Genomic DNA, 24,518 nt, shown 5'->3' on the forward strand with positions numbered 1-24,518 from the left:
AACACAGCGAAAATCAATCTCCTTTCCCTTTTCTCTCTGATTGATTTATACAGTTATTAATGAATGCTTTAGTTGAGTCATTCTTTCACCTAGCCATCTGTTAGCAGATGTGTACCAAGCACAGGCGTGCTCAGTGTAGCACTGGATGCTGTGACTGAGGTCATATTCAATGTAGGGACACACACCTACCTAATGCCATCAGTTGTTGTCAGAAATGGCTGCAGTGGGAGTTCAGCGATGGGTGGGGAAGGAGTGTGGCATTAATGTGGGGCTCAGTGGAGGCTTTCTGGCAGGGAGAATGTAGATGTATTTTACAGAATGAGTTTTCTTTAATAGGCAAAGCAGGATAGAGGATGCATGGAAGGGTCAGGATTGGCTGCCAGCCCCATGAGCTAAGACATGAGCGGGAATGCTTGTGGAAGGGGCTGGAAGGATTAGATTACATTCTGCACCTCCAGGGTGGCTCTTTTCTCCAATGCTGCAGTCATGGGGATATGGAGGTGACTCGGCCAGCATCCCCTAGGTCTCCCCGTGTCGTTATCCTTAGCCTGGAAAAAGGAAGTCATTGGGTTATACCCACCTCATCTCCTCTGAGCCCTGTCCCCAGGGCAAACTGCTGATTCCTCTCCAGGAAGCGGATTTTCACATTGTAGACTTTGTTCCCATAAAACACCACCAACACATAGGGCTCCGCCCTGGATTTTGTGGAACAGTCTCGGACCAAGAAGGTGCCATCCTGCAGCAAAAGGAAGAACAATGATCTTCTCAGGCATCAGAATCAGAATCCAACCTCCCAAATGTGGCAGCAGTGAAGCTTGTATGCCTGAGATTCCCAAATGGCTTTAGTTTTTGGCAAACCAGTTCTTTATTCAATTTAATTCAGTAAGTATTTATTGAGGGTTAGTTTGTCTAAGGGTTCTTATTTTCTCAGAAGTGAACCAGTCAGATTACAACACCCCCTACTTCGAAATCTTCCAATATCCCCTGCTGTCCTCAGTGTCATGCCTACAACCGTAGCATGATGTTCAAGGATCGATGCACCAGCGTCTCCTGTGGTTTTATCTCTGTCACTCCTGCAGTCTTCAGCCCCTGGATGATGGCACCAGTCAAGCCACCATTTCCCAGGGTCACCATCTTGCTTTTGGGTTCCCAGCTTTTGCACAAGCCACCCCCTCTGCATGGAATAACCCTCTCCTTCCCTCCTTGGGGGTGCCTCTCTCCATCTGCCAATGTTCACATTTCCTGTCCTGTTGATGTTCAGGTTATTATCCTAGAGACAGTGGGAGCCACCACAGGCTTTGAGCAGGAGAGGCTTTGAGCATTATAAGTTGGTCCTCTGCATGGGGAGATGTCAATATAGGACTAGGGTCCCCAAAACAGATGTGGGGCTTCAAAGTCACTGGTGTCAAAATGAGTGAAGAGACTGTATGAAGGAGAAGAAAATATAGCCGGAGGTGAGGTGAAAGGATGTTCAGGGCAAGGAAGAGGAGACAGGAAATGTTCTAAGGAGATGTCTCAAAGATAGACAGAAACCCAGAAGCTTCAGTGTCATAGAAGTAGAGGGGGAGAGAGCGAGGGTTTCCAAAAGAAGGTCAACAGTATGAAATAGTCTGAGGGCTGTGAATAGGCCAACTATAAATATAATATAAAATAATCAGGCACACCCTGGAGAGTAGCTTATGATGAAGGTCTGGTCGTAAAAGGCTAAGAAATGGAGCAATCCTCCTAAACATACACACACATACAAGGCTTAGTTTTGTGGTTACATTGTGTCATTTATATGATGAAAAATACTGAAAAATCTGTAACTGTAATTGCATAGATTCTTGTGTATGTGGTTATAAATAATCTATAAAGAATAAGTCTAATTAGGTGTGTGTGATACTTACTATCCTTTATATAGATAGGTATTATATATGATAATTTATATTTATAATAACAGTTATATATATTATCTCCTGTATAGAATATATTTCATATCTATATGTTTATATATATCTATAACTAATATTTATAGATATTATGTATCCATATATAATAATGATTATAATACTGTATAACAATACTATAAGTATATTAAATTTATAAATAATACTATAAAACTACAGTGATGCCATGATGATGCTGGAAGCTAAGGTTTACTGAAAACTGCTCTCAAAATGCCATGCACTTTACACACATTTCATTTGATCCTTACATAAAATTTGAGGAGGTATTTTATCCCCATTTTACAGGTAAGGGAATTAGGGTCTAATTGTTTAAGTGGATCCCCTCACACATCACAGCTAATCAATGGAATACCTGAAAGTCAAGCTGAAATTCTTTCTATAAATATACCAACCTCCAAGTACATAAAGTGGGTTCAAGGAATTTTCTGGAACCTGTTCTGCCAAAAACATTCAGCTGTAATTAAAGTCTTAAGACTCAAGCACATTCTTTTTCTTTTTTACTTCTTTTCCGTTATGGTTTATCACAGGATATTGAATATAGTTCTCTGTGCTATACAGTAGGACCTTGTTGTCTATCCACTCTATACATAAAAACTTACATCTGCTAACCCCAACCTCCCACTCCATCCCTCTTCCATCCCCCTCCCCCTTAGCAACCACCAGTCTGTTCTCTATGTCCCTGAGTCTGTTTCTGTTTCATAGATAAGTTCTTTTGTGTCATATGTGTATAACTGAATAACTTTGCTGTACAACCGTAATTAACACAACATTGTATATCAACTATACTTCAATAAGAAAAAAAAAAAAAAGACTCAAACACAGAACATTGCCGAAGATCATAAAGGGAGAGGAGGCCAAGACATGTGGCCAGTTTTGGGGTTTATCATCTTAGACTCTGCAATGAGTTTGTCACAATGAATCTGGGCAATCCTGCAATTTGAATTAAATTATCTTACATAAATGGGAAACACGTTTTGACAAAACTAACTGAGACAAACAAAATAGGAAAATATGAAGTCATTCAACTGAGTTTCTGTTTCTCAGTGCTTTTTGGGAGGAGGCAGAAACAGGCACAGAGAAGGGGGCAAGGGAGCATTGAGAGTGCCCAAACATAGCTGGGAGGACATTATGTGGCATGTACATTGCCCTTCTAGTACGGTCCACACAGGGGCTCCTGGAAGCAGGTCTTCTAAGAGCTATTTTCCCTTGGGAAAGAGGCTAGAGAGCGTGACCACTGATTAGCCAAGAAGAGGCAGGGTTGGAGCTGGCACCACTGTACCACCATTAGACCCAGCAGAGGTCAGTTGTGCAAGAGATTCCCTGGGGAGAGGGTGCTCCAGCCAAGGCACCACCCAGCCACCTATGACTCCCCTTCCAGAATGTAAAGAACTCTAGTGGCTACTAGAGGCAGCTGTGCTTTTGTGAAAAGAGCACTGATCTTGAATAGAGATTCTGCCACTTTCTCTACCTTGTAATTGAAACCTTAGCATCGGTTGCCTTATCTAGAGAATGACATAGTTTCATTAATTCCTAATATGTTCAAGATACTTTGTTAACAGCTGTATTAATTTCCTACTGTTGCTATAACAAATTCCTATGAACTTAAAGGACTAAATCACAAATTTATTCTCTTACAATTCTGGGGGTTGAAGTCCAACTTGGGTCTCACTAAGCTAAAATCAAGGTCTCAGCCAAGCTGTGTTCTTTCTAGAAACCCTAGGGGAAAATGCATTTCCTTGTTTTTTCCGGCTTCTAGAAGCCACCACTTGTGCCTTTACTTGTGGCCCTCTATGTAACTCTGATACTGCTGCCTCTCTCTTATAAGGACCCTTGTGATTATATTAAACCCTCCCCAATAATCCAGAATAATTTCCCTATCTCAAGATTCCTAACTTAATCCCACCTGCAAATTCCTTTTCCATACAAGGTGACATAGTCACAGGTATTGGGGATTAGAATGTGGATATATCGTGGTAAGGGGAGCATTTTCTGTTTACCATAGTAACTTACATATAATTTATCTTATTTAATTTTTTAATATTCTAAAAGCTAGGCTTTATTAAAATTTATTGAGGACCTATCATTTATTCACCCATCCACTAATTAACTAACTCATTCATTTTTGTATTTCCTCATTCAGCAATGACCATTGTATTGGTTAGTTGAGGATAGGTTTTGGTGTTGCATCAGTCTTGAGAGCCTTTCTACCATTGCTAAACAATCTAGTATAGTTCCCTGCACATAGTAGAGTAGTTGCTTAATAACTATTTTCTATTTGTGATGATGGTAGTAGTAGTCATTTGATCTGATCACAAATATCCCAGATTTTCTCTTTTTTTGGTCACATGTAGCTTTTTACTTTTTTACCCTCTTTGAAGTTAGGTCTGGTCATGGGATTTACTCTGGCCAATGAAATGTGAGCAAAGACACAGCATGTTAAATTTGAGAGGATGTGTTGAGAAGCAGTATGTGATTGGTGTGAGCATACATTGAGATGGAGCCTCTAGCAGTCTGGGTCTACCCACCCAAACCTGTCTTGAGCATGGAGCTCAAACAAAAAATAAAGTTCTATTATGTTAAGCAACTGAGATCTCAGGGCTGGTTTTTTTTTAAATTAATCTATTAATTTATTTTTTATTAGTTTCTGCTTTATAACAAAGTGAATCAGTCATACATATACATCTGTTCCCACATCCCTTCCCTCTTGAGTCTCCCTCCCTCCCACCCTCCCTATCCCACCCCTCCAGGCGGTCACAAAGCACCGAGCTGATCTCCCTGTGCTCTGCGGCTGCTTCCCACTATCTATCTACCTTACATTTGGTAGTGTATATATGTCCATGCCTCTCTTTTGCTTTGTCACAGCTTACCCTTCCCCCTCCCCATATCCTCAAGTCCATTCTCAAGTAGGTCTGTGTCTTTATTCCTGTTTTACTCCTAGGTTCTTCATGACATTTTTTTTTTAATTCCATATATATGTGTTAGCATACGGTATTTGTCTTTCTCTTTCTGACTTACTTCACTCTGTATGACCGACTCTAGGTCTATCCACCTCATTATAAATAGCTCAGTTTCGTTTCTTTTTATGGCTGAGTAATATTCCATTGTATATATGTGCCACATCTTCTTTATCCATTCATCCGATGATGGACACTTAGGTTGTTTCCATCTCTGGGCTATTGTGAGGGCTGTTTGTTATTACAGCATAACCTATCACATACTGACTATTACAGCATTCATGATCCCTGCTCCTTTCCTGAAGAAGTGAGACATAAAAACCCAACTGTACCTTGGGCAGACCTGGAGGAAGGAGATGAAACTTGAACAAAGCAGAAGGAAGGCACCTTCTATTGCAACCTCCATTTATACCCCAGCTTCCACATTTGCTCTCCAAAATAGTTCCTTAGGGTTGATTTTGCTATTTTCATTTAACAAAGAAAGAAACTTGCATTTACAGATATGTAGGAACTTGAGAAAGTCATGCAGCTGATAAGTGGTACAACCAAGTCTCAAATCTAAAACTCTGTTTGAAAGCCCACTTTCAACGACAACCTCCCCAACACTGAGAAATACAGGGTGAGGTGAGAACTACATCAAGACGCACTGCTTGTTACATCCTGTGACCTATGGGCAGAAAACCATAAGATGACTACAGAAACAATATGATGGGCCCTGGAGAAGGTATTACCTTGTTCTCCTTCATCAATGCCTCTTCCACTGCCTGGCGAGTGTATTCTCCAATGTACCATTCATTGTGCTGGATATCCTGCAATACAGGTTTAAAGGATGAATATTTTAGGGTCAAAGGAAACGATTAATTATTAATTAAAATTTGTTTTTATTCCACTAGTGCCAAATCACAGTTGGATTTATTGGAGATATGCAGTATAAAATTTCTGTCCCTGGATCTTGAGTTAGACACAGAAAAAGTAATGGCAGCTTAGGAATTATGAAACTGGCATGACAAAATCTGTCTGTCATTGAAAGTAACCAGAAATGTCACTCCATCTACTGAGAAAAGTGCTTTGGCACCAAACTCAAAATGGATAAAAACCATTTATCTGTCAATGCTGTCTGAACCTGTATCTGCTGAAGCTTATTGAAGTGGGATATATATTGTTTATGATCCCTATGAGGACCTAGGCACCATAGAAACAGCAGGGGAGGGGAAGACAGGTACAGCTTGAGAGCATCTTTATGCCAATTGCTTAAAGTCCCATGTGGTAGTACTGGGATTTGAACCCTAGTCTGTCTGGCTTTCTCCTTGTGCCATACTACCTTATTTATACTAATTTATTTCTTTTGATTGTAAAATCCACATAACAGAGAGAAGGAAGGGCAGTCAGAGATGCACCATGGATCTGCAATTCCTTTACCGAGTCCCAAGGATAATAATATTAAATAATCCTTTGCATGAGTCCAACGTCTCCAAGGACATCCCTAATTCATTATCCCAGTCCATGCCTGCAAGAATCCTGTGAGGCAGGCATTGCCAGGACAGCGGAGGCTCAGGAAGTCAACTTCTGTTACACGTGGCAAGAACTAGGGATGTAACATCAGGTCTTTGGTCTCCCAAAATACCTGGTCCTCCCAGCACAATCTTGATCCTTCCAATGATGGGTACAGCAAGCATATGTGAGCGCCACTGGGAAAGGCATGAGTTAGCTTCCCTCCCAACTCTCCAGCCTCACTTCCTCTCCCTGCCCCGCTCTCCAGTCTGAGGACAAGCCAGATGTGCTTGCTGTTGTCTAGACACACACAGCTTCAGGGCTTGGCATGAGCTAGCCCCACACCCTGCCTGGAATCCCTCCTTCTCCTCACTCTCCTTCTCCCTGGCTCTGCCATTCTCTTCCATCAAGTTTGGGGGCAAAGTCGCCTCTTATTTGAGGTCTCCTTTGGAATGAATTCTTTTACCTAGTCCCTACCTCTAGCGGAGGGTAGGTGCTGAAGGTCCAGAGGCAGGACCTGTTCCACTCCAGCAAAGCCAGGTAACAGGCTCCAGAAACAAAGGGCAGCTCAGAGAAAGTGCCCTCAAAGGGCATCTCTCTGCAGAACTGGGAGCTCTCTGAGCTGATAGTGGTCTGCTTCTTCTGGGGGGCCTCTCTGCTAGTCCCGGGGCTTGGCAGGGCTCAGTCATGGTGTGCTTCATCTACTCTGATTTTGTTTATTTGTTCAAGCTGGAAGACACTTCGAGATTTTATAACCCCGTAGTTCTCCAGGTGTGATCATGAGTGCTGGCTGGTGAGTTTAGGTGCTGCTCAATCACAGCATTAGAGAACTCTGAATTACCTGGAGGGGAAAGTGGTTCCCTTTCAGTTCTCTTTCTAGCCCTTTGAATAAACCAAGAGGGGTATTTCATTTTGGTGCTATTTTGTCCTTAATATCTCTCTGGTATTTCTAATCTCTCCTTATGCTGAGATTCATTAGCGAGTGATGGCATCCTGCCACAATTTTTTTAAACATCTTTAATGGAGTATAATTGCTTTACAATGGTGTGTTAGTTTCTGCTTTATAACAAAGTGAATCAGCTGTACATACACATATATCCCCATATCTCTTCCCTCTTGCATCTCCCTCCCTCCCACCCTCCCTATCCCACCCCTCCTGCTACAATTTAATAGCCTTGTTTTGTTTGAGCTACAATAAAATTTTTTTCAAAAATATGATAAAATATACACATCATAAGATTTACCACTTAACCATTTTCAATTGTACATACAATGCAGTGGCATTGAGCACACTCATATTTCTTTGCAGCCAGCATCACGATCCAGCTCTAAAATATTTTCATCATCCCAAACTGAAACTCTGTACACATTCAGCAGCAACTCCCATTATCTCCTCCCCTAGCCCCTTGTAAACACCATTGTACTTTCTGTCTCTATGAATTTACTTATTTTACCCTCATATAGCTAGAATCATATATTTGTCCTTTTGTGTCTGACTCATTCCACTTAGTATCATGTTTTAAGGTTCATCTATGTTGTAGCACCTGTCAGAATTTCATTCTTTTTTACAGCTGAATAATGTTATTACATTTTCTTTATCCATTTATTTGTTGATGGACATTTGGGCTGTTTCTACCACTTGGCTATTGTAAATAATGCTGCTGTCAAGATGGACGTACAAAAATCTGTTTGAGTCCCTGCTTTCATTTCTTTTGGGTATATACCTAGAAGTAGAATGCTGCAATTAGTTTTAAGATTACTTTCTGTGACTTCCCTGGTGGTGCAGTGGTTAAGAATCCACTGCCAATGCAGGGGACACAGGTTCGATCCCTGGTCTGGAAAGATCCCACATGCCACGGAGCAATTAAGCCTGTGTGCCACAACTACTGAGCCTGTGCTCTAGGGCCTGTGAGCCACAACTACAGAAGCCCGCGTGTCACAACTCCTGAAGCCCATGTGCCTAAAACCCATGCTCTGCAACAAGAGAAGCCACCACAATGAGAAGCATGTGCACTGCAACAAAGAGTAGTCCCTGCTCACTGAAACTAGAGAAAGCCTGTGCACAGCAACGAAGACCTAACACAGCCCAAAATAAATAAATAAATAAAACAAATAAATTTTAAAAAAAGATTACTTTCTATGTATGTAATACTGGTTTTCTATTTGGAGTAGTCATATAAAATGAAAAAAAGAGTTAACTTGAATAAGTATAACATTATTATTGATAGTACAAGGATAGGCCACAGATGACAATGGTGAATTCAAATAGTTGAAATCAAGGCAATCCTTATTTAGTGCAAGCCTCTCCCATGCTTGAGGAATCCAGGCTCTGGGAGGGATGTAACTTTTGGATAGACATCTAGTTAGGACCCTGGGATTCCAGCGCTTATGAAGGAGATGATGAGGAAAAGGAAACCAGGTCTGTAAGAAGGGGCAACAAAAGAATTATGTGCAAAACATTCCCCAAAGTCAAACTTAACAGTATGAAACTTCTTTTAGAATTAAGGTCAAAATTAATGTAAATATAAGGACAACCAATGGCGCTTGGGACACTGTAGGGATTATGAGCAATTGACCACAGAAATATTCTATGTGCTCTGCTTCTGCTTAAAATCTTTTGCAAGCTCTGTAGCAGAATCCTGAGCATATGAGGATATGGGATGGAGACCCAGAAGAAGCATGTCTTTTTGTGCCTTATTGTGAAAGACTTTAATAAGTAATGTTGCAAAGTGATTGAGGAAAGAGCATAGAATTTACAAAGAAAGTTTTATCCCCTCATATAGCTAAGTATAAGTGCAACATGGTCTGAGAAAAACTGATTGTAGGGATGGAAAATATTTTAGAAAGAGACCAGGAAATAAATGAAGGGCAAGCAAGAATCCATCTACTATCTATTTTGTTCTCTCCCTCCTCTTTACGTCTCCTCTGGGGCAGAGACCATAACTTCTAGAAGGTTGTCTGGTATAGAATAAGTGCTCAATACATGATTGTTAGACTGTTCAAATGAAATGAGCATACAATACGTGGATCTTTTGTTGGAAAAACAATTGCAATATGTAAATCCCCATCAATTCTAAAAGATTACTGAAGAGTCAATAAATATAAAACAGTCCTAAATCTCTATTTTTTGGAGTAATTTTAAAAAAGCACTTTTAGAATCTGGAAATATGCAAGCTAAAGAATCTAGTGAGGTCCTGCCCGCCGGCCGCCGCACACAGTGGGGTGTTGCTCCAGGACCTTGCTTCAGACAGGGTGAGGTAACACAGATCTTGGAGGCAGATTTGCTGGGTTTGTACCCCAGCCCCAACAGTTAAGCGCTCTATGGCTTTGGGCAACTCAGGTAGCATGAATCTCATCAGCACAGAGAGAAAGCTTCACTGAAAACTCATTGCAGAAACTGTCAGGGAGAAGCTGGAGCTGAGGCTGGAGTCTCTCGTGGGGGCCGAGCCCGCCGTCTGCCTGTGGCCGCTGCAGGTCTACGTCCGCCTCTGCTGTCACAGTCCTGCACGTCGTTTCAAGAGCAGCGGAAAATGAATCAGCCTCTGATGGGTGGATGAAAGGCTCTTGGTGCTGCAGCCAGGAGTCAGTGCTGTGCCTCTGAAGTGGGAGAGCCAACTTCAGGACACGGGTCCACAAGAGACCTCCCAGCTCCACATAATATCAAGCAGCGAAAATCTCCCAGAGATCTCCGTCTCAACACCAGCACCCAGCTTCAGTCAACGACCAGCAAGCTACAGTGCTGGTCACCCGATGCCAAGCAACTAGCAAGGCAGGAACACAACCCCACCCATTAGCAGAGAGGCTACCTAAAAACATAATAAGGCCATAGGCACCCCAAAACACACCACCAGACGTGGACCTGTCCACCAGAAAGACAAGATCGAGCCTCAACCACCAGAACACAGGCATTAGTCCCCCCCACCAGGAAGCCTACACAACCTACTGAAACAACCTTAGCCACTGGGGACAGACACCAAAAAACAACGGGAACTACGAATCTGCAGCCTGCAAAAAGGAGACCCCAAACACAGTAACATAAGCAAAATGAGAAGACAGAAAAACACACAGCAGGTGAAGGAGCAAGATAAAAACCTACCAGACCTAACAAATGAAGAGGTAATAGGCAATCTACCTGAAAAAGAATTCAGAATAATGATAGTAAAGCTGATCCAAGATTCTATTTCCAAGATACATAATCTTGGAAATAGAATAGACAAAATGCAAGAAACAGTTAACAAGGACCTAGAAGAACTAAAGATGAATCAAGCATCAATTAAAAACACAATAAATGAAATGAAAAATACTCTAGATGGGATCAATAGCAGAATAACTGAGGCAGAAGAACAGATAAGTGAGGTGGAAGATAAAATAGTGGAAATAACTGCTGCAGAGCAAAATAAAGAAAAAAGAATGAAAAGAACAGAGGAGAGTCTCAGAGACCTCTGGGACAACATTAAACGCACCAACATTCGAATTATAGGGGTTCCAGAAGAAGAAGAGACAAAGAAAGGGACTGAGAAAATATTTGAAGAGATTATAGTTGAAAACTTCCCTAATATGGGAAAGGAAATAGTGAATCAAGTCCAGGAGGCACAGAGAGTCCCATACAGAATAAATCCAAGGAGAAATACGCCAAGACACATATTAATCAAACTGTCAAAAATTAAACACAAAGAAATCATATTAAAAGCAGCAAGGGAAAAACAACAAATAACACACAAGGGAATCCCCATCAGGTTAACAGCTGATCTCTCAGCAGAAACTCTACAAGCCAGAAGGGAGTGGCAGGACATAATTAAAGTGATGAAGGAGAGAAACCTGCAACCAAGATTACTCTACCCAGCAAGGATCTCATTCAGATTTGATGGAGAAATTAAAACGTTTACAGACAAGCAAAAGCTGAGAGAGTTCAGCACCACCAAACCAGCTTTACAACAAATGCTAAAGGAACTTCTCTAGGCAAGAAACACAACAGAAGGAATATACCTACAATAATGAAACCAAAGCAATTAAGGAAATGGGAATAGGAACATACATATCAATAATTACCTTAAATGTAAATGGACTAAATGCTCCCACCAAAAGACACAGAGTGGCTGAATGGATACAAAAACAAGACCCATATATATGCTGTCTACAAGAGACCCACTTCAGACCTAGAGACACATACAGATTGAAAGTAAGGGGATGGAAAAAGATATTCCATGCAAATGGAAATCAAAAGAAAGCTGGAGTAGCAATTCTTATATCAGACAAAATAGACTTTAAAATAAAGACTATTAGAAGAGACAAAGAAGGACACTACATAACGATAAAGGGATCAATCCAAGAAGAAGATATAACAATTGTAAATATTTATGCACCCAACATAGGAGCACCTCAATACATAAGGCAAATACTAACAGCCATAAAAGGGGAAATCGACAGTAACACACTCATAGTAGGGGACTTTAACACCCCACTTTCATCAATGGACAGATCATCCAAAATGAAAATAAATAAGGAAACACAAGCTTTAAATGATACATTAAACAAGATGGACTTAGTTGATATTTATAGGACATTCCATCCAAAAACAACAGAATACACATTTTTCTCAAGTGCTCATGGAACATTCTCCAGGATAGATCATATCTTGGGTCACAAATCAAGCCTCGGTAAATTTAAGAAAATTGAAATTGTATCAAGTATCTTTTCCGACCACAATGCTATGAGACTAGATATCAATTACAGGAAAAGATCTGTAAAAAATACAAACACATGGAGGCTAAACAATACACTACTCAATAACGAAGTGATCACTGAAGAAATCAAAGAGGAAATTAAAAAATACCTAGAAACAAATGACAATGGAGACACGACGACCCAAAACCTATGGGATGCAGCAAAAGCAGTTCTAAGGGGGAAGTTTATAGCAATACAATCCCACCTTAAGAAACAGGAAACATCTCGAGTAAACAACCTGACCCTGCATCTAAAGCAATTAGAGAAAGAAGAACAAAAAAAACCCCAAAGTTAGCAGAAGGAAAGAAATCATAAAGATCAGATCAGAAATAAATGAAAAAGAAATGAAGGAAACGATAGCAAAGATCAACCAAACTAAAAGCTGGTTCTTTGAGAAGATAAACAAAATTGACAAACCATTAGCCAGACTCATCAAGAAAAGAAGGGAGAAGACTCAAATCAATAGAATTAGAAATGAAAAAGGAGAAGTAACAACTGACACTGCAGAAATACAAAAGATCATGAGAGATTACTATAAGCAACTCTATGCCCATAAAATGGACAACCTGGAAGAAATGGACAAATTCTTAGAAATGCACAACCTGCCAAGACTGACTCAGGAAGAAATAGAAAATATGAATAGACCAATCACAAGCACTGAAATAGAAACTGTGATAAAAAATCTTCCATCAAGCAAAAGCCCAGGACCAGATGGCTTCACAGGCGAATTCTATCAAACATTTAGAGCAGAGCTAACACCCATCCTTCTCAAACTCTTCCAAACAATATCAGAGGAAGGAACACTCCCAAACTCATTCTATGAGGCCACCATCACCTTGATACCAAAACCAGGCAAGGATGTCACCAAGAAAGAAAACTATAGGCCAATATCACTGATGAACATAGATGCAAAAATCCTCAACAAAATACTAGCAAACAGAATCCAACAGCACATTAAAAGGATCATACACCATGATCAAGTGGGGTTTATTCCAGGAATGCAAGGATTCTTCAATATATGCAAATCAATCAATGTGATACACCATATTAACAAGTTGAAGGAGAAAAACCATATGATCATCTCAATAGATGCAGAGAAAGCTTTCGACAAAATTCAACACCCATTTGTGATAAAAACCCTGCAGAAAGTAGGCATAGAGGGAACTTTCCTCAACATAATAAAGGCCATATATGACAAACCCACAGCCAACATTGTCCTCAATGGTGAAAAACTGAAACCATTTCCTCTAAGATCAGGAACAAGACAAGGTTGCCCACTCTCACCACTCTTATTCAACATAGTTTTGGAAGTTTTAGCCACAGCAATCAGAGAAGAAAAGGAAATAAAAGGAATCCAAATTGGAGAAGAAGAAGTAAAGCTGTCACTGTTTGCAGATGACATGATACTATACATAGAGAATCCTAAAGATGCTACCGAAAAACTACTAGAGCTAATCAATGAATTTGGTAAAGTAGCAGGATACAAAATTAATGTACAGAAATCTCTGGCATTCCTGTACACTAATGATGAAAAATCTGAAAATGAAATCAAGAAAACACTCCCATTTACCATTGCAACAAAAAGAATAAAATATCTAGGAATAAACCTACCTAAGGAGACAAAGGACCTGTATGCAGAAAATTATAAGACACTGATGAAAGAAATTAAAGATGATACAAATAGATGGAGAGATATACCATGCTCCTGGATTGGAAGAATCAATATTGTGAAAATGACTCTACTACCCAAAGCAATCTACAGATTCAATGCAATCCCTATCAAACTACCACTGGCATTTTTCACAGAACTAGAACAAAAAATTTCAAAATTTGTTTGGAAAAACAAAAGACCCCGAATAGCCAAAGCAATCTTGAGAATGAAAAACGGAACTGGAGGAATCAGGCTCCCTGACTTCAGACTATACTACAAAGCTACAGTAATTAAGACAGTGTGGTACTGGCATAAAAACAGAAAGATAGATCAGTGGATCAGGATAGAAAGCCCAGAGATAAACCCATGCACATATGGCCAACTTATCTTTGATAAAGGAGGCAGGAATGTACAGTGGAGAAAGGACAGCCTCTTCAATAAGTGGTGCTGGGAAAACTGGACAGGGACATGTAAAAGTTTGAGATTAGACCATTCCCTAACACCATACACAAAAATAAGCTCAAAATGGATTAAAGACTTAAATGTAAGGCCAGAAACTATCAAACTCTTAGAGGAAAACATAGGTAGAACACTCTATGACATAAATCACAGCAAGATCCTTTTGGACCCACCTCCTAGAGAAATGGAAATAAAAACAAAGATAAACAAATGGGACCTAATGAAACTTGAAAGCTTTTGCACAGCAAAGGAAACCATAAACAAGACCAAAAGACAACCCTCAGAATGGGAGAAAATAGTTGCAAATGAAGCAACTGACAAAGGATTAATCTCCAAAATTTATAAACAGCTCATACAGCTCAATAGCAAAAAAACAAACAACCCAATCCAAAAATGGGCAGAAGACTTAAATAGGCATTTCTCCAAAGAAGATATACAGACTGCCAACAAACACATGAAAGAATGCTCAACATCATTAATCATTAGAGAAATGCAAAGCAAAACTACAATGAGATATCATCTCACACCAGTCAGAATGGCCATCATCAAGAAATCTAGAAACAATAAATGCTGGAGAGGGTGTGGAGAAAAGGGAACACTCTTGCACTGCTGGTGGGAATGTGAATTGGTACAGCCACTATGGAGAACAGTATGGAGGTTCCTTAAAAAACTACAAATAGAACTACCATATGACCCAGCAATCCCACTACTAGGCATATACCCTGAGAAAACCATAATTCAAAAAGAGTCATGTACCACAATGTTCATTGCAGCTCTATTCACAATAGCCCGGAGCTGGAAACAACCTAAGTGTCCATCATCGGATGAATGGATAAAGAAGATGTGGCACATATATACAATGGAATATTACTCAGCCATAAAAAGAAACGAAACTGAGCTATTTGTAATGAGGTGGATAGACCTAGAGTCTGTCATACAGAGTGAAGTAAGTCAGAAAGAGAAAGACAAATACCGTATGCTAACGCATATATACGAAATTAAAAAAAAATAAGTCATGAAGAACCTAGGGGTAAAACGGGAATAAAGACACAGACCTACTTGAGAATGGACTTGAGGATATGGGGAGGGGGAAGGGTAAGCTGTGACAAAGCGAAAGAGAGGCATGGACATATATACACTACCAAATGTAAGGTAGATAGATAGTGGGAAGCAGCCGCAGAGCACAGGGAGATCAGCTCGGTGCTTTGTGACCGCCTGGAGGGGTGGGATGGGGAGGGTGGGAGGGAGGGAGATGCATGAGGGAAGGGATGTGGGAACAGATGTATATGTATGACTGATTCACTTTGTTATAAAGCAGAAACTAAAAAAAAAATGAATCTAGTGAAATGCAATACAAAATGTTATATAGCAAAATACTTAAAAAAATATTAAACCCCAATAATACATAGCCAGAAGGGGAAAACTCAGATCCAGTCATAATGATCTCCTTTTAAGCACTGTTCAAGAAAGCTCTCTTTAGATGCTAAGTTCATCTAGAAAAATATTGCAGAGAAGTGTCTGTTTTACCTCTTCGTCAGACCTTGTGGGGAAAGGTTTCTTCCTGCTCGTACTTTTACAATGTAGCGAATTTTCCAGAGGGCCATAGCTGGCTGGAGATGGACATCTCTGAGGAGGATAGGACTGCATGCTTTCTTTATGATCTGGAAAAATAAATTCACATTTAAATATGATTGTGTTACAGTCTTAGACTGCGTCCCTCTGACAAGAAGCTGGAACCCATCACTCCCTCCTGTGTCTATGGCAACCTTGGTCTGTACCACCATCATCTCACTACGGACAGCAGTCTCCTCTAGACTGTTGTCTTGCTTCAGCTTTTGCCCCTGTCTCTTTAGGGCATCCGGAGTCATCTTTAAAAAATGGAATTCTGACTTTGCCACCTCCCCGCCCCCCAGTACAAATCCTTCCATGATTTCCTTTACACCTGGAAGAAAATCCAAACTTTTTAACATCTGTGAATAAGGCCCCAGATAATCTTTCTCTTATTTCTTCATTCAGCCCCTATCCTCCACACTGTTTTGGCCATAATGAACTCTGTTCAGTTTCTTTAACAAGCCAAGCTTGTTCCCAACTCAGAAAACACCATTTTTTAAATGCAAAAGAATAAATTTTTGTTTTAATGGAACATCATTTTTAACCTGAAAGAATGACTAACACAAACTATCATTATTCAGACTTGGACACTTGGCAGATACTTTAATAAAAATGAACAAAGTAAGCCTGTCACTTCATGGAAAGTGACTGGTAGTATTTGTGGCCAATTTTAAAATTAGACTTTTCAAGTGCAAACTGAAATTTGGAAAAACTTGTATCTGCCACCGTGACAGAATAGCCTATCCACAGTTTGACTTTTCTGATGAGATTGGGGGTGTTATGTGCAAATGTGATTTAAAACAATATTATGTACTAAAATATGTTAACATAGAAAGTATCTGCTCAGGTCTGTGAACCATTGTTTTCCAAGTGAATAATATATGATGCTACAAAATCATGCCTGTGTAAACGATTCTTTAGAAGGGAAGATAGATCGATGGATTTTAAAGTAACAGAATACAAAAAGTTCATTGAAACACTTGTTCAGTTTTGATGTGGTATTTTCTCTATATACTTCAATAAAAATAACATCTCCACTGTGTCATTCCAGTAAACACTAATAAAAAATGAATTTCAAGAAATTAAGGCCACAAGGAAGGAGTGACGTGTTAGAAGGAATACTTTAAAAAGATATTTATAAATATATTAATAATTTAAAGCAAGGATTAAGTGTATATAAATAAAAGGCTTTGAGGGTATAAAAACAATATCAAAATAAAATATTAGACAGTAATAACATATAAAATGGAAAAGGGGTGATTAGTATTAAGGCAGAATCATAAGCTATTTAGTCTTAATTCAGTCTAGAAAACATAACCAAAGTTATAGTTCTGGTCAGTAGATTGATAAGAGCTTTGAAAAAAATGGAATAGTTATATTCACACAGTATATTTTTGAGGCAAAATACTAAATTAAACATTAGCAAATATTTATATGCCAGTTATTGTAACGCAAGTTATATGTGTATTTATTCTGCTCTTTGTCATCAAAATGCCAAATTTCTCTGTAGGCTTACTAAGAAGAGCAAAGAATTCTCCTGAAATATTGAAAGTTCTATTTCAAGGGTTCCAAGGGTTGTGGCTTTTAATGATGAGTCTAAGAATATAGGGAATTACATGTATCAAAATGTTTGTTTTAGAAAAGTGTTTGATCAATTAAAGTTGAAATTACATTCATCATAGTAAGTTAATTTCACTCACCAATTTATGACTAAAAATAGGAATAATGCTAAAGACATCTCTGTCTTTTCAAATTTTATTTTATAAGGAAAAGAGCTCTACTTTCAAACACAGTACAGAATCCATACCATCAGAGCAAAATCATCCTAAGTTTGCTGTATTGTTGGGAAGAGGATATGAACTTCAGAGTTTTAAAACTCAAGCATACTATTTATTTATTTAGCTAAACACTGAAGGTAAGCAATGGAAGAATAGAATTTGTATAACTTTCTAGAAAGAGAAAAAAAGAGGAGTAAAGAAGAAATAAATCCAATATATGGCAGGAAAAGAAAAAAAGTCAATAAAATTGGCAAATAGGAGGCACAACAAAATATAAAAATTGATTCAAAAATATTAGTAATTGGGCCTCCCTGGTGGCGCAGTGGTTGAGAGTCCGCCTGCCGATGCAGGGGATACGGGTTCATGCCCCGGTCTGGGAGGATCCCATATGCCGCGGAGCGGCTGGGCCCGTGAGCCATGGCTGCTGAGCCTGTGCGTCCGGAGCCTGTGCTCCGCAACGGGAGAGGCCACAACAGTGAGAGGCCCGCGTACAGCAAAAAAAAAAAAAAAAAAAAAAAATATTAGTAATTATAATAAATATCAATGGTGTAAGTTTAACACTTAAAAATCAGATGCAGATTGGTTTAAAAATTCCAGTTGTGTGCTAATTACACATCTGAAATATAATGACACAAAAGGATCACTAATGAAAGGATGGAGAACCATAGACCAGGCAAATCCTAACCAAGAGAAAACTAAAAGAGTTATTGAAATATAAAAAAAATGACTTTAACAACTTTATTTTAAATCACAGTGAATCAATACATAAAGACATTATTTAAATGGCTATAACTATCTTTTCAACATGGATTGAAACAGTAAAAACATACTTCAGAGTAAAAAATAACCATTATCAGCATTTCATTATCAGTTTGTGTGGCATACCTAATAGAGTTCAGTGATTATGAATTTTTCATGATATTGTGGCAACTGATTTAATATATTTCAACTCTGAGAGCCTTGCTTGAATATTTAAAAATCCTACTTGAAAAAGAATTTGGAAACAGCTATGTGCATTTGTAGTCTATTCAGAGAATGAGTTAAACAAACAAACAAACAAACAAACAAAAACAATGCTATTTGCCATGCTATTTCCCCTGAAGGCCTGGATGGATTTTTGCTTAATAAATGAATGAAATTCCGAGTATGTAAATCCCCTACAAGTATTTAACTGATTTTGTTCTTAAGTAATGGCAGTAATCTTTGGAAAGTTTTCTTTATATAAAACATTGCATTTGTGTTTTATAACCACAAGAAATAGGACTGTCCTACTTGGAGAATAGAGGCTTACATTAATAAAGAGGTTGACACAGGGTAAATGGAAGAACAATAGAGAGAACAATGTGTAGGTGGGCAATAAAATTAGGGTAGCCTAATAAAAACGGTATGGGTTGTAGAACCACACTGATATCAATATTTACTAATATTTGAAAATTCTCATGTATATAAAGCTCTTAGTACAGTGCCTGATCCATACTAGTCACTCGATAAATGCTACTGCTGTTAGTGTTATTAGAGAAACAGCTCTAGACGTTCCTTTTGAAACTTAGAATAAAACCATTGTGTTTTAAGCAGCTCTCCATACTTATTCGCAAATTTTAACCTTACCCTTACATAAAACTTAAAAAATAATTTTCTAAGTAAAGAGCCATATATTTCAAAGAACATTTATAAAATGCAGATAGAAAGGAAAACATTAGTGAACAAAAACTAAAACAAACAAAAGAGAAAAGAAATCATCCACCACCCCAAATTTAGACAGTAATGTTACTATTTTGGAGTATCACCAAACCTTTCTGGATTCTCTTCCAATATATCAAAATCATTTTCTATTTGTCCTGAGATCCATCTACTTAGGCTCTTAATAGCTTAGCTTGAATTCATTTGTCAGAGAATTGAGCAAAGTCTGTTTATCAAGTAGTAACTTAGCTATCAAGAGTAACTGAATATTTTCAAAATTTTTTCTCATTTGTTAGATAAGGATAATGATATCTACATTGACAGAGAAGTAGTTTTCATGAGTCTAAGTGAAGAGTACTGTCTCCCTCATCTGAAGTGTTCAACTTAAAACCAGTAAGCTTTAGCGAGCCCACTAGACTCAGAACTCTATGTGTGTCTGGATTGTGTGCTCTTTTCTGTACATCTAATTTCTGCAAAGCACTGGTGACCCAAGGGTGAATTTTTACCCAGGAGAATGAACATCACTCAGTAAGCTGATAGCGTCACAGAGTTCACGCACTGGGCAGTTAAAGGATGGGGCTGTCTCTATTCTGTATGCTTAGGGCCCAGCCCAATGGGGCATAAACCATGTGCTTAGTGAATATTTGTTTTTTGTTGTTGTTTTTAAAATATTTTTTAAAATGAATTTTTATTGGAGTATAGTTGATTTACAATTTGTGTTAGTTTCTGCTGTACAGCAAAGTGAGATATTAGTTGACTGAAAAAGGAATTAATGGTACTTGAAGGCACTGGAGGCCAAAACATTTCCTTCATCCACCCCAGGCCATTTCTTTAAGCAACCTGTTTTTTCTAAGATGAGTAGAGAACAATCTACATGACCCCAGTACTAATGATCCACTCCAGCCAGAGGGAACTTGACTGGACTCATGTCTTTGAAGACCATCCCACTTCACTAACACTGCTGTTCCATTCTTTAATTGTTCTTTATTTTAAATTTGTGCAGTATTTTCCTTTTAACATCTTTATTGGAGTATAATTGCTTTACAGTGTTGTGTTAGTTTTTGCTTTATAACAAAGTGAATCAGTTATACATATACATATGTTCCCATATCTCTTCCCTCTTGCATCTCCCTCCCTCCCACCCACCCTATCCCACCCCTCTAGGTGGTCACAAAGCACCGAGCTGATCTCCCTGTGCTATGTGGCTGCTTCCCACTAGCTATCTATTTTACGTTTGGTAATGTATATATGTCAATGCTACTTTCTCACTTCGTCTCAGCTTACCAATCCCCCTCCCCTTGTCTTCAAGTCCATTCTCTACAACTGCATCTTTATTCCTGTCCTGCCCCTGGGTTCTTCAGAACCATTATTATTTTTTTTTAGATTCCATATATATATGTTAGCCTGAAGTATTTGTTTTTCTCTTTCTGGCTTACTTCACTCTGTATGACAGATTCAAGGTCCATCAACCTCATTACAAATAACTCAATTTCGTTTCTTTTTATGTCTGAGTAATATTCCATTGTTTGTATGTGCCACATCTTCTTTATCCATTCATCTATTGATGGACACTTAGGTTGCTTCCATGTCCTGGCTATTGTAAATAGTGCTGCGATGAACATTGTGGTACATGACTCTTTTTGAATTATGGTTTTCTCAGGGTATATGCCCAGTAGTGGGATTGCTGGGTCATATGGTAGTTCTATTTTTAGTTTTTTAAGGAACCTCCATACTGTTCTCCATAGTGGCTGTATCAACATTCCCACCAACAGTGCAAGAAGGTTCCCTCTTCTCCACACCCTCTCGAGCATTTACTGTTTGTAGATATTTTGATGATGGCCATTCTGACCACTGTGAGGTGATACCTCACAGTAGTTTTGATTTGCATTTCTCTAATGATTAGTGATGTTGAGCATCCTTTCATGTGTTTGTTGACAATCTGTATATCTTTGGAGAAATGTCTATTTAGATCTTCTGCCCATTTTTGGATTGAGTTGTTTGTTTCTTTGATATTGAGCTGCATGTGCTGCTTGTATACTTTGGAGATTAATCCTTTGTCAGTTGCTTTGTTTGCAGATATTTTCTCCCATTCTGAAGGTTGTCTTTTCATCTTGCTTATGGTTTCCTTTGCTGTGCAAAAGTTTTTAAGTTTCATTAGGTCCCAATTGTTTATTTTTGTTTTTATTTCCATTTCTCTAGGAGGTGGGTCAAAAGGATCTTGCTGTGATTTATGTCATAGAGTGTTCTGCCTATGTTTTCCTCTAAGTGTCTGGCCTTACATTTAGGTCTTTAATCCATTTTGAGTTTATTTTTGTGTATAATGTTAGGAAGTGTTCTAATTTCATTCATTCAACTATGTTGAATAATAGTGGTGAGAGTAGGCAACCTTGTCTTGTTCCTGATCTTAGAGGAAATGGTTTCAGTTTTTCACCATTGAGAATGATGTTGGCTCTGGGTTTGTCATATATGGCCTTTATTATGTTAAGGTAAGTTCCCTTTATGCCTACTTTCTGGAGAGTTTTTATCATAAATGGGTGTTGAATTTTCTTGGAAGATTTTTCTGCATCTATTGAGATGATCATATGGTTTTTCTCCTTCAGTTTGTTAATATGGTATATCATCTTGATTGATTTGCATATTTTAAAGAATCCTTGCATTCCTGGGATAAACCCCACTTGATCATGGTGTATGATCCTTTTAACGTGCTGCTGGCTTCTGTTTGCTAGTATGTTGTTGAGAAGTTTTGCATCTATGTTCATCAGTGATATTGGCCAGTAGTTTTCTTTTTGTGTAACATCTTTGTCTGGTTTTGGTATCAGGGTGATGGTGGCCTTGTAGAATGAGTTTGGGAGTGTTCCTCTTTCTGTTGTATTTTGGAAGAGTTTGAGAAGGATAGGTGTTCATTCTTCTCTAAATGTTGTATAGAATTCTCCTGTAAAGCCATCTGGTCCTGGGCTTTTTTTTGTTGGAAGATTTTTAAGCACAGTTTCTATTTCAGTGCTTGTTTATATTTTCTATTTCGTCCTGATTCAGTCTCAGAAGGTTGTCCTTTTCTAAGAATTTGTCCATTTCTTCCAGGTTTTCTATTTTATTGGCATATAGTTGCTTGTAGTAATCTCTCATGATCCTTTGTATTTTTGCAGTGTCAGTTGTTACTTCTCCTTTTTCATTTCTAATTCTATTGATTTGAGTCTTCTCCCTTTTTTTCTTGATGAGTCTGGCTAATGGTTTATCAATTTTGTTTATCTTCTCAAATAACCAGCTTTTAGTTTTATTGATCTTTGCTATTGTTTCCTTCATTTCATTTTCATTTATTACTGATCTGATTTTTATGATTTCTTTACTTTTGCTAACTTTGGGGGTATTTTGTTCTTCTTTCTCTAATTGCTTTAGGTGTAAGGTTAGGTTGTTTGAGATTATTCTTGTTTCTTGAGGTAGGATTGTATTGCTATAAACTTCCCTCTTAGAATAGCTTTTGCTGCATCCTATAGGTTTTGGGTTGTCATGTTTTCATTGCCATTTGCTTCTAGTATTTTTTGATTTCCTCTTTGATTTCTTCAGTGATCTCTTGGTTATTTAGTAGTGTATTGTTTAGCCTCCATGTGTTTGTATTTTTTTACAGTTTTTTTTCCTGTAATTGATATCTAGTCTCATAGTGTTGTGTTTGGAAAAGATACTTGATATGATTTCAATTTTCTTAAATTTACCAAGGCTTGATTTGTGACCCAAGATATGATCTATCCTGGAGAATGTTCCATGAGCACTTGAGAAAAATGTGTACTCTGTTGTTTTTGGATGGAATGTCCTATAAATATCAATTAAGTCCATCTTGTTTAATGTATCATTTAAAGCTTGTGTTTCCTTATTTATTTTCATTTTGGATGATCTGTCCATTGGTGTTGGAAATGTGGGGTGTTAAAGTCCCCTACTATGAGTGTGTTACTGTCGATTTCCCCTTTTATGGCTGTTAGTCTTTGTCTTATGTATTGAGGTGCTCCTATGTTGGGTGCATAAATATTTACAATTGTTATATCTTCTTCTTGGATCGATCCCTTTATCATTATGTAGTGTCCTGCTTTGTCTCTTCTAGTAGTCTTTATTTTAAAGTCTATTTTGTCTGATATGAGAATTGCTACTCCAGCTTTCTTTTGATTTCCATTTGCATAGAATGTCTTTTTCCATCCCCTCACTTTCAGTATATGTGTCCCTTGGTCTGAAGTGGGTCTCTTGTAGACAGCATATATATGTGTCTTGTTTTTGTACCCATTCAGCCAGTGTATGTCTCTTGGTTGGAGCATTTAATCCATTTACATCTACGGTAATTATTGATATGTATGTTCCTATTACCATTTTCTTAATTGTTTTGCATTTGTTATTGTAGGTCTTTTCCTTCTCTTTTTCCCTCCTAGGGAAGTTCCTTTAGCATTTGTTGTAAAGCTGGCTTGGTGCTGCTGAATTCTTTTAAATTTTGCTTGTCTGTAAAGGTTTTAATATCTCTGTCAAATCTGAATGAGATCCTTGCTGGGTAGAATAATCTCGGTTGTAGGTTTTTCCCTTTCATCACTTTAAATATGTCCTGTCACTCCCTTCTGGCTTGCAGAGTTTCTGCTGAAAGATCAGCTATGGGGTGATCTAACCTTATTGGGATTCCCTTGTATGCTATTTGTTGCTTTTCCCTTGCTGCTTTTAATATTTTTTCTTTGTATTTAATTTTCTTAGTTTGATTAATATGTGTCCTGGTGTGTTTATCCTTGGATTTATACTGTATGGGGCTCTCTGCACTTTCTGGACTTGATTGACTATTTCCTTTCCCATGTTAGGGAAGTTTTTCAACTATAATCTCTTCAAATATTTTCTCAGACCCTTTCTTTTTCTCTTCTTCTTCTTGGAACCCTATAATTCGAATGTTGGTGTGTTTAACGTTGTCCCAGAGGTCTCTGAGACTGTCCTCCATTCTTTTCATTCATTTTTCTTTATTCTGCTCTGTGGTAGCTATTTCCACTATTTTATCTTCCAGGTCACTTATCTGTTCTTTTGCCTCAGTTATTCTGCTATTGATTCCTTCTAGAGAATTTTTAATTTCATTTATTGTGTTGTTCATCATTGTTTGTTTGCTCTTTAGTTCTTCTAGGTCCTTGGTAAACATTTCTTGTATTTTCTCCATTCTATTTCTAAGATTTTGGATCATCCTTACTATCATTACTCTGAATTCTTTTTCAAG

The 24,518-nt window shown here is 38.3% G+C and overlaps 1 protein-coding gene across 1 annotated transcript in view; it reads right to left on the reverse strand.

Annotated features, from left to right (window-relative positions):
- The window catches only part of CLNK (cytokine dependent hematopoietic cell linker), a gene marked incomplete at both ends in the record, with an annotated part of 189,097 nt that overhangs the window by 13,813 nt on the left and 150,766 nt on the right, over positions 1 to 24,518 (reverse strand). Inside the window, 3 exons of the mRNA XM_082643369.1 lie at positions 581 to 736; positions 5,635 to 5,712; positions 15,756 to 15,889. Coding sequence (XP_082499495.1) covers positions 581 to 736; positions 5,635 to 5,712; positions 15,756 to 15,889 — 368 coding nt within the window. The remainder of the gene's footprint in view (positions 1 to 580; positions 737 to 5,634; positions 5,713 to 15,755; positions 15,890 to 24,518) is intronic.

This window comes from Mesoplodon mirus (genome assembly GCF_964341445.2).
Source record: "Mesoplodon mirus genome assembly, chromosome: 2".
In the NCBI taxonomy this organism is placed as follows: Eukaryota; Metazoa; Chordata; class Mammalia; order Artiodactyla; family Ziphiidae; genus Mesoplodon; species Mesoplodon mirus.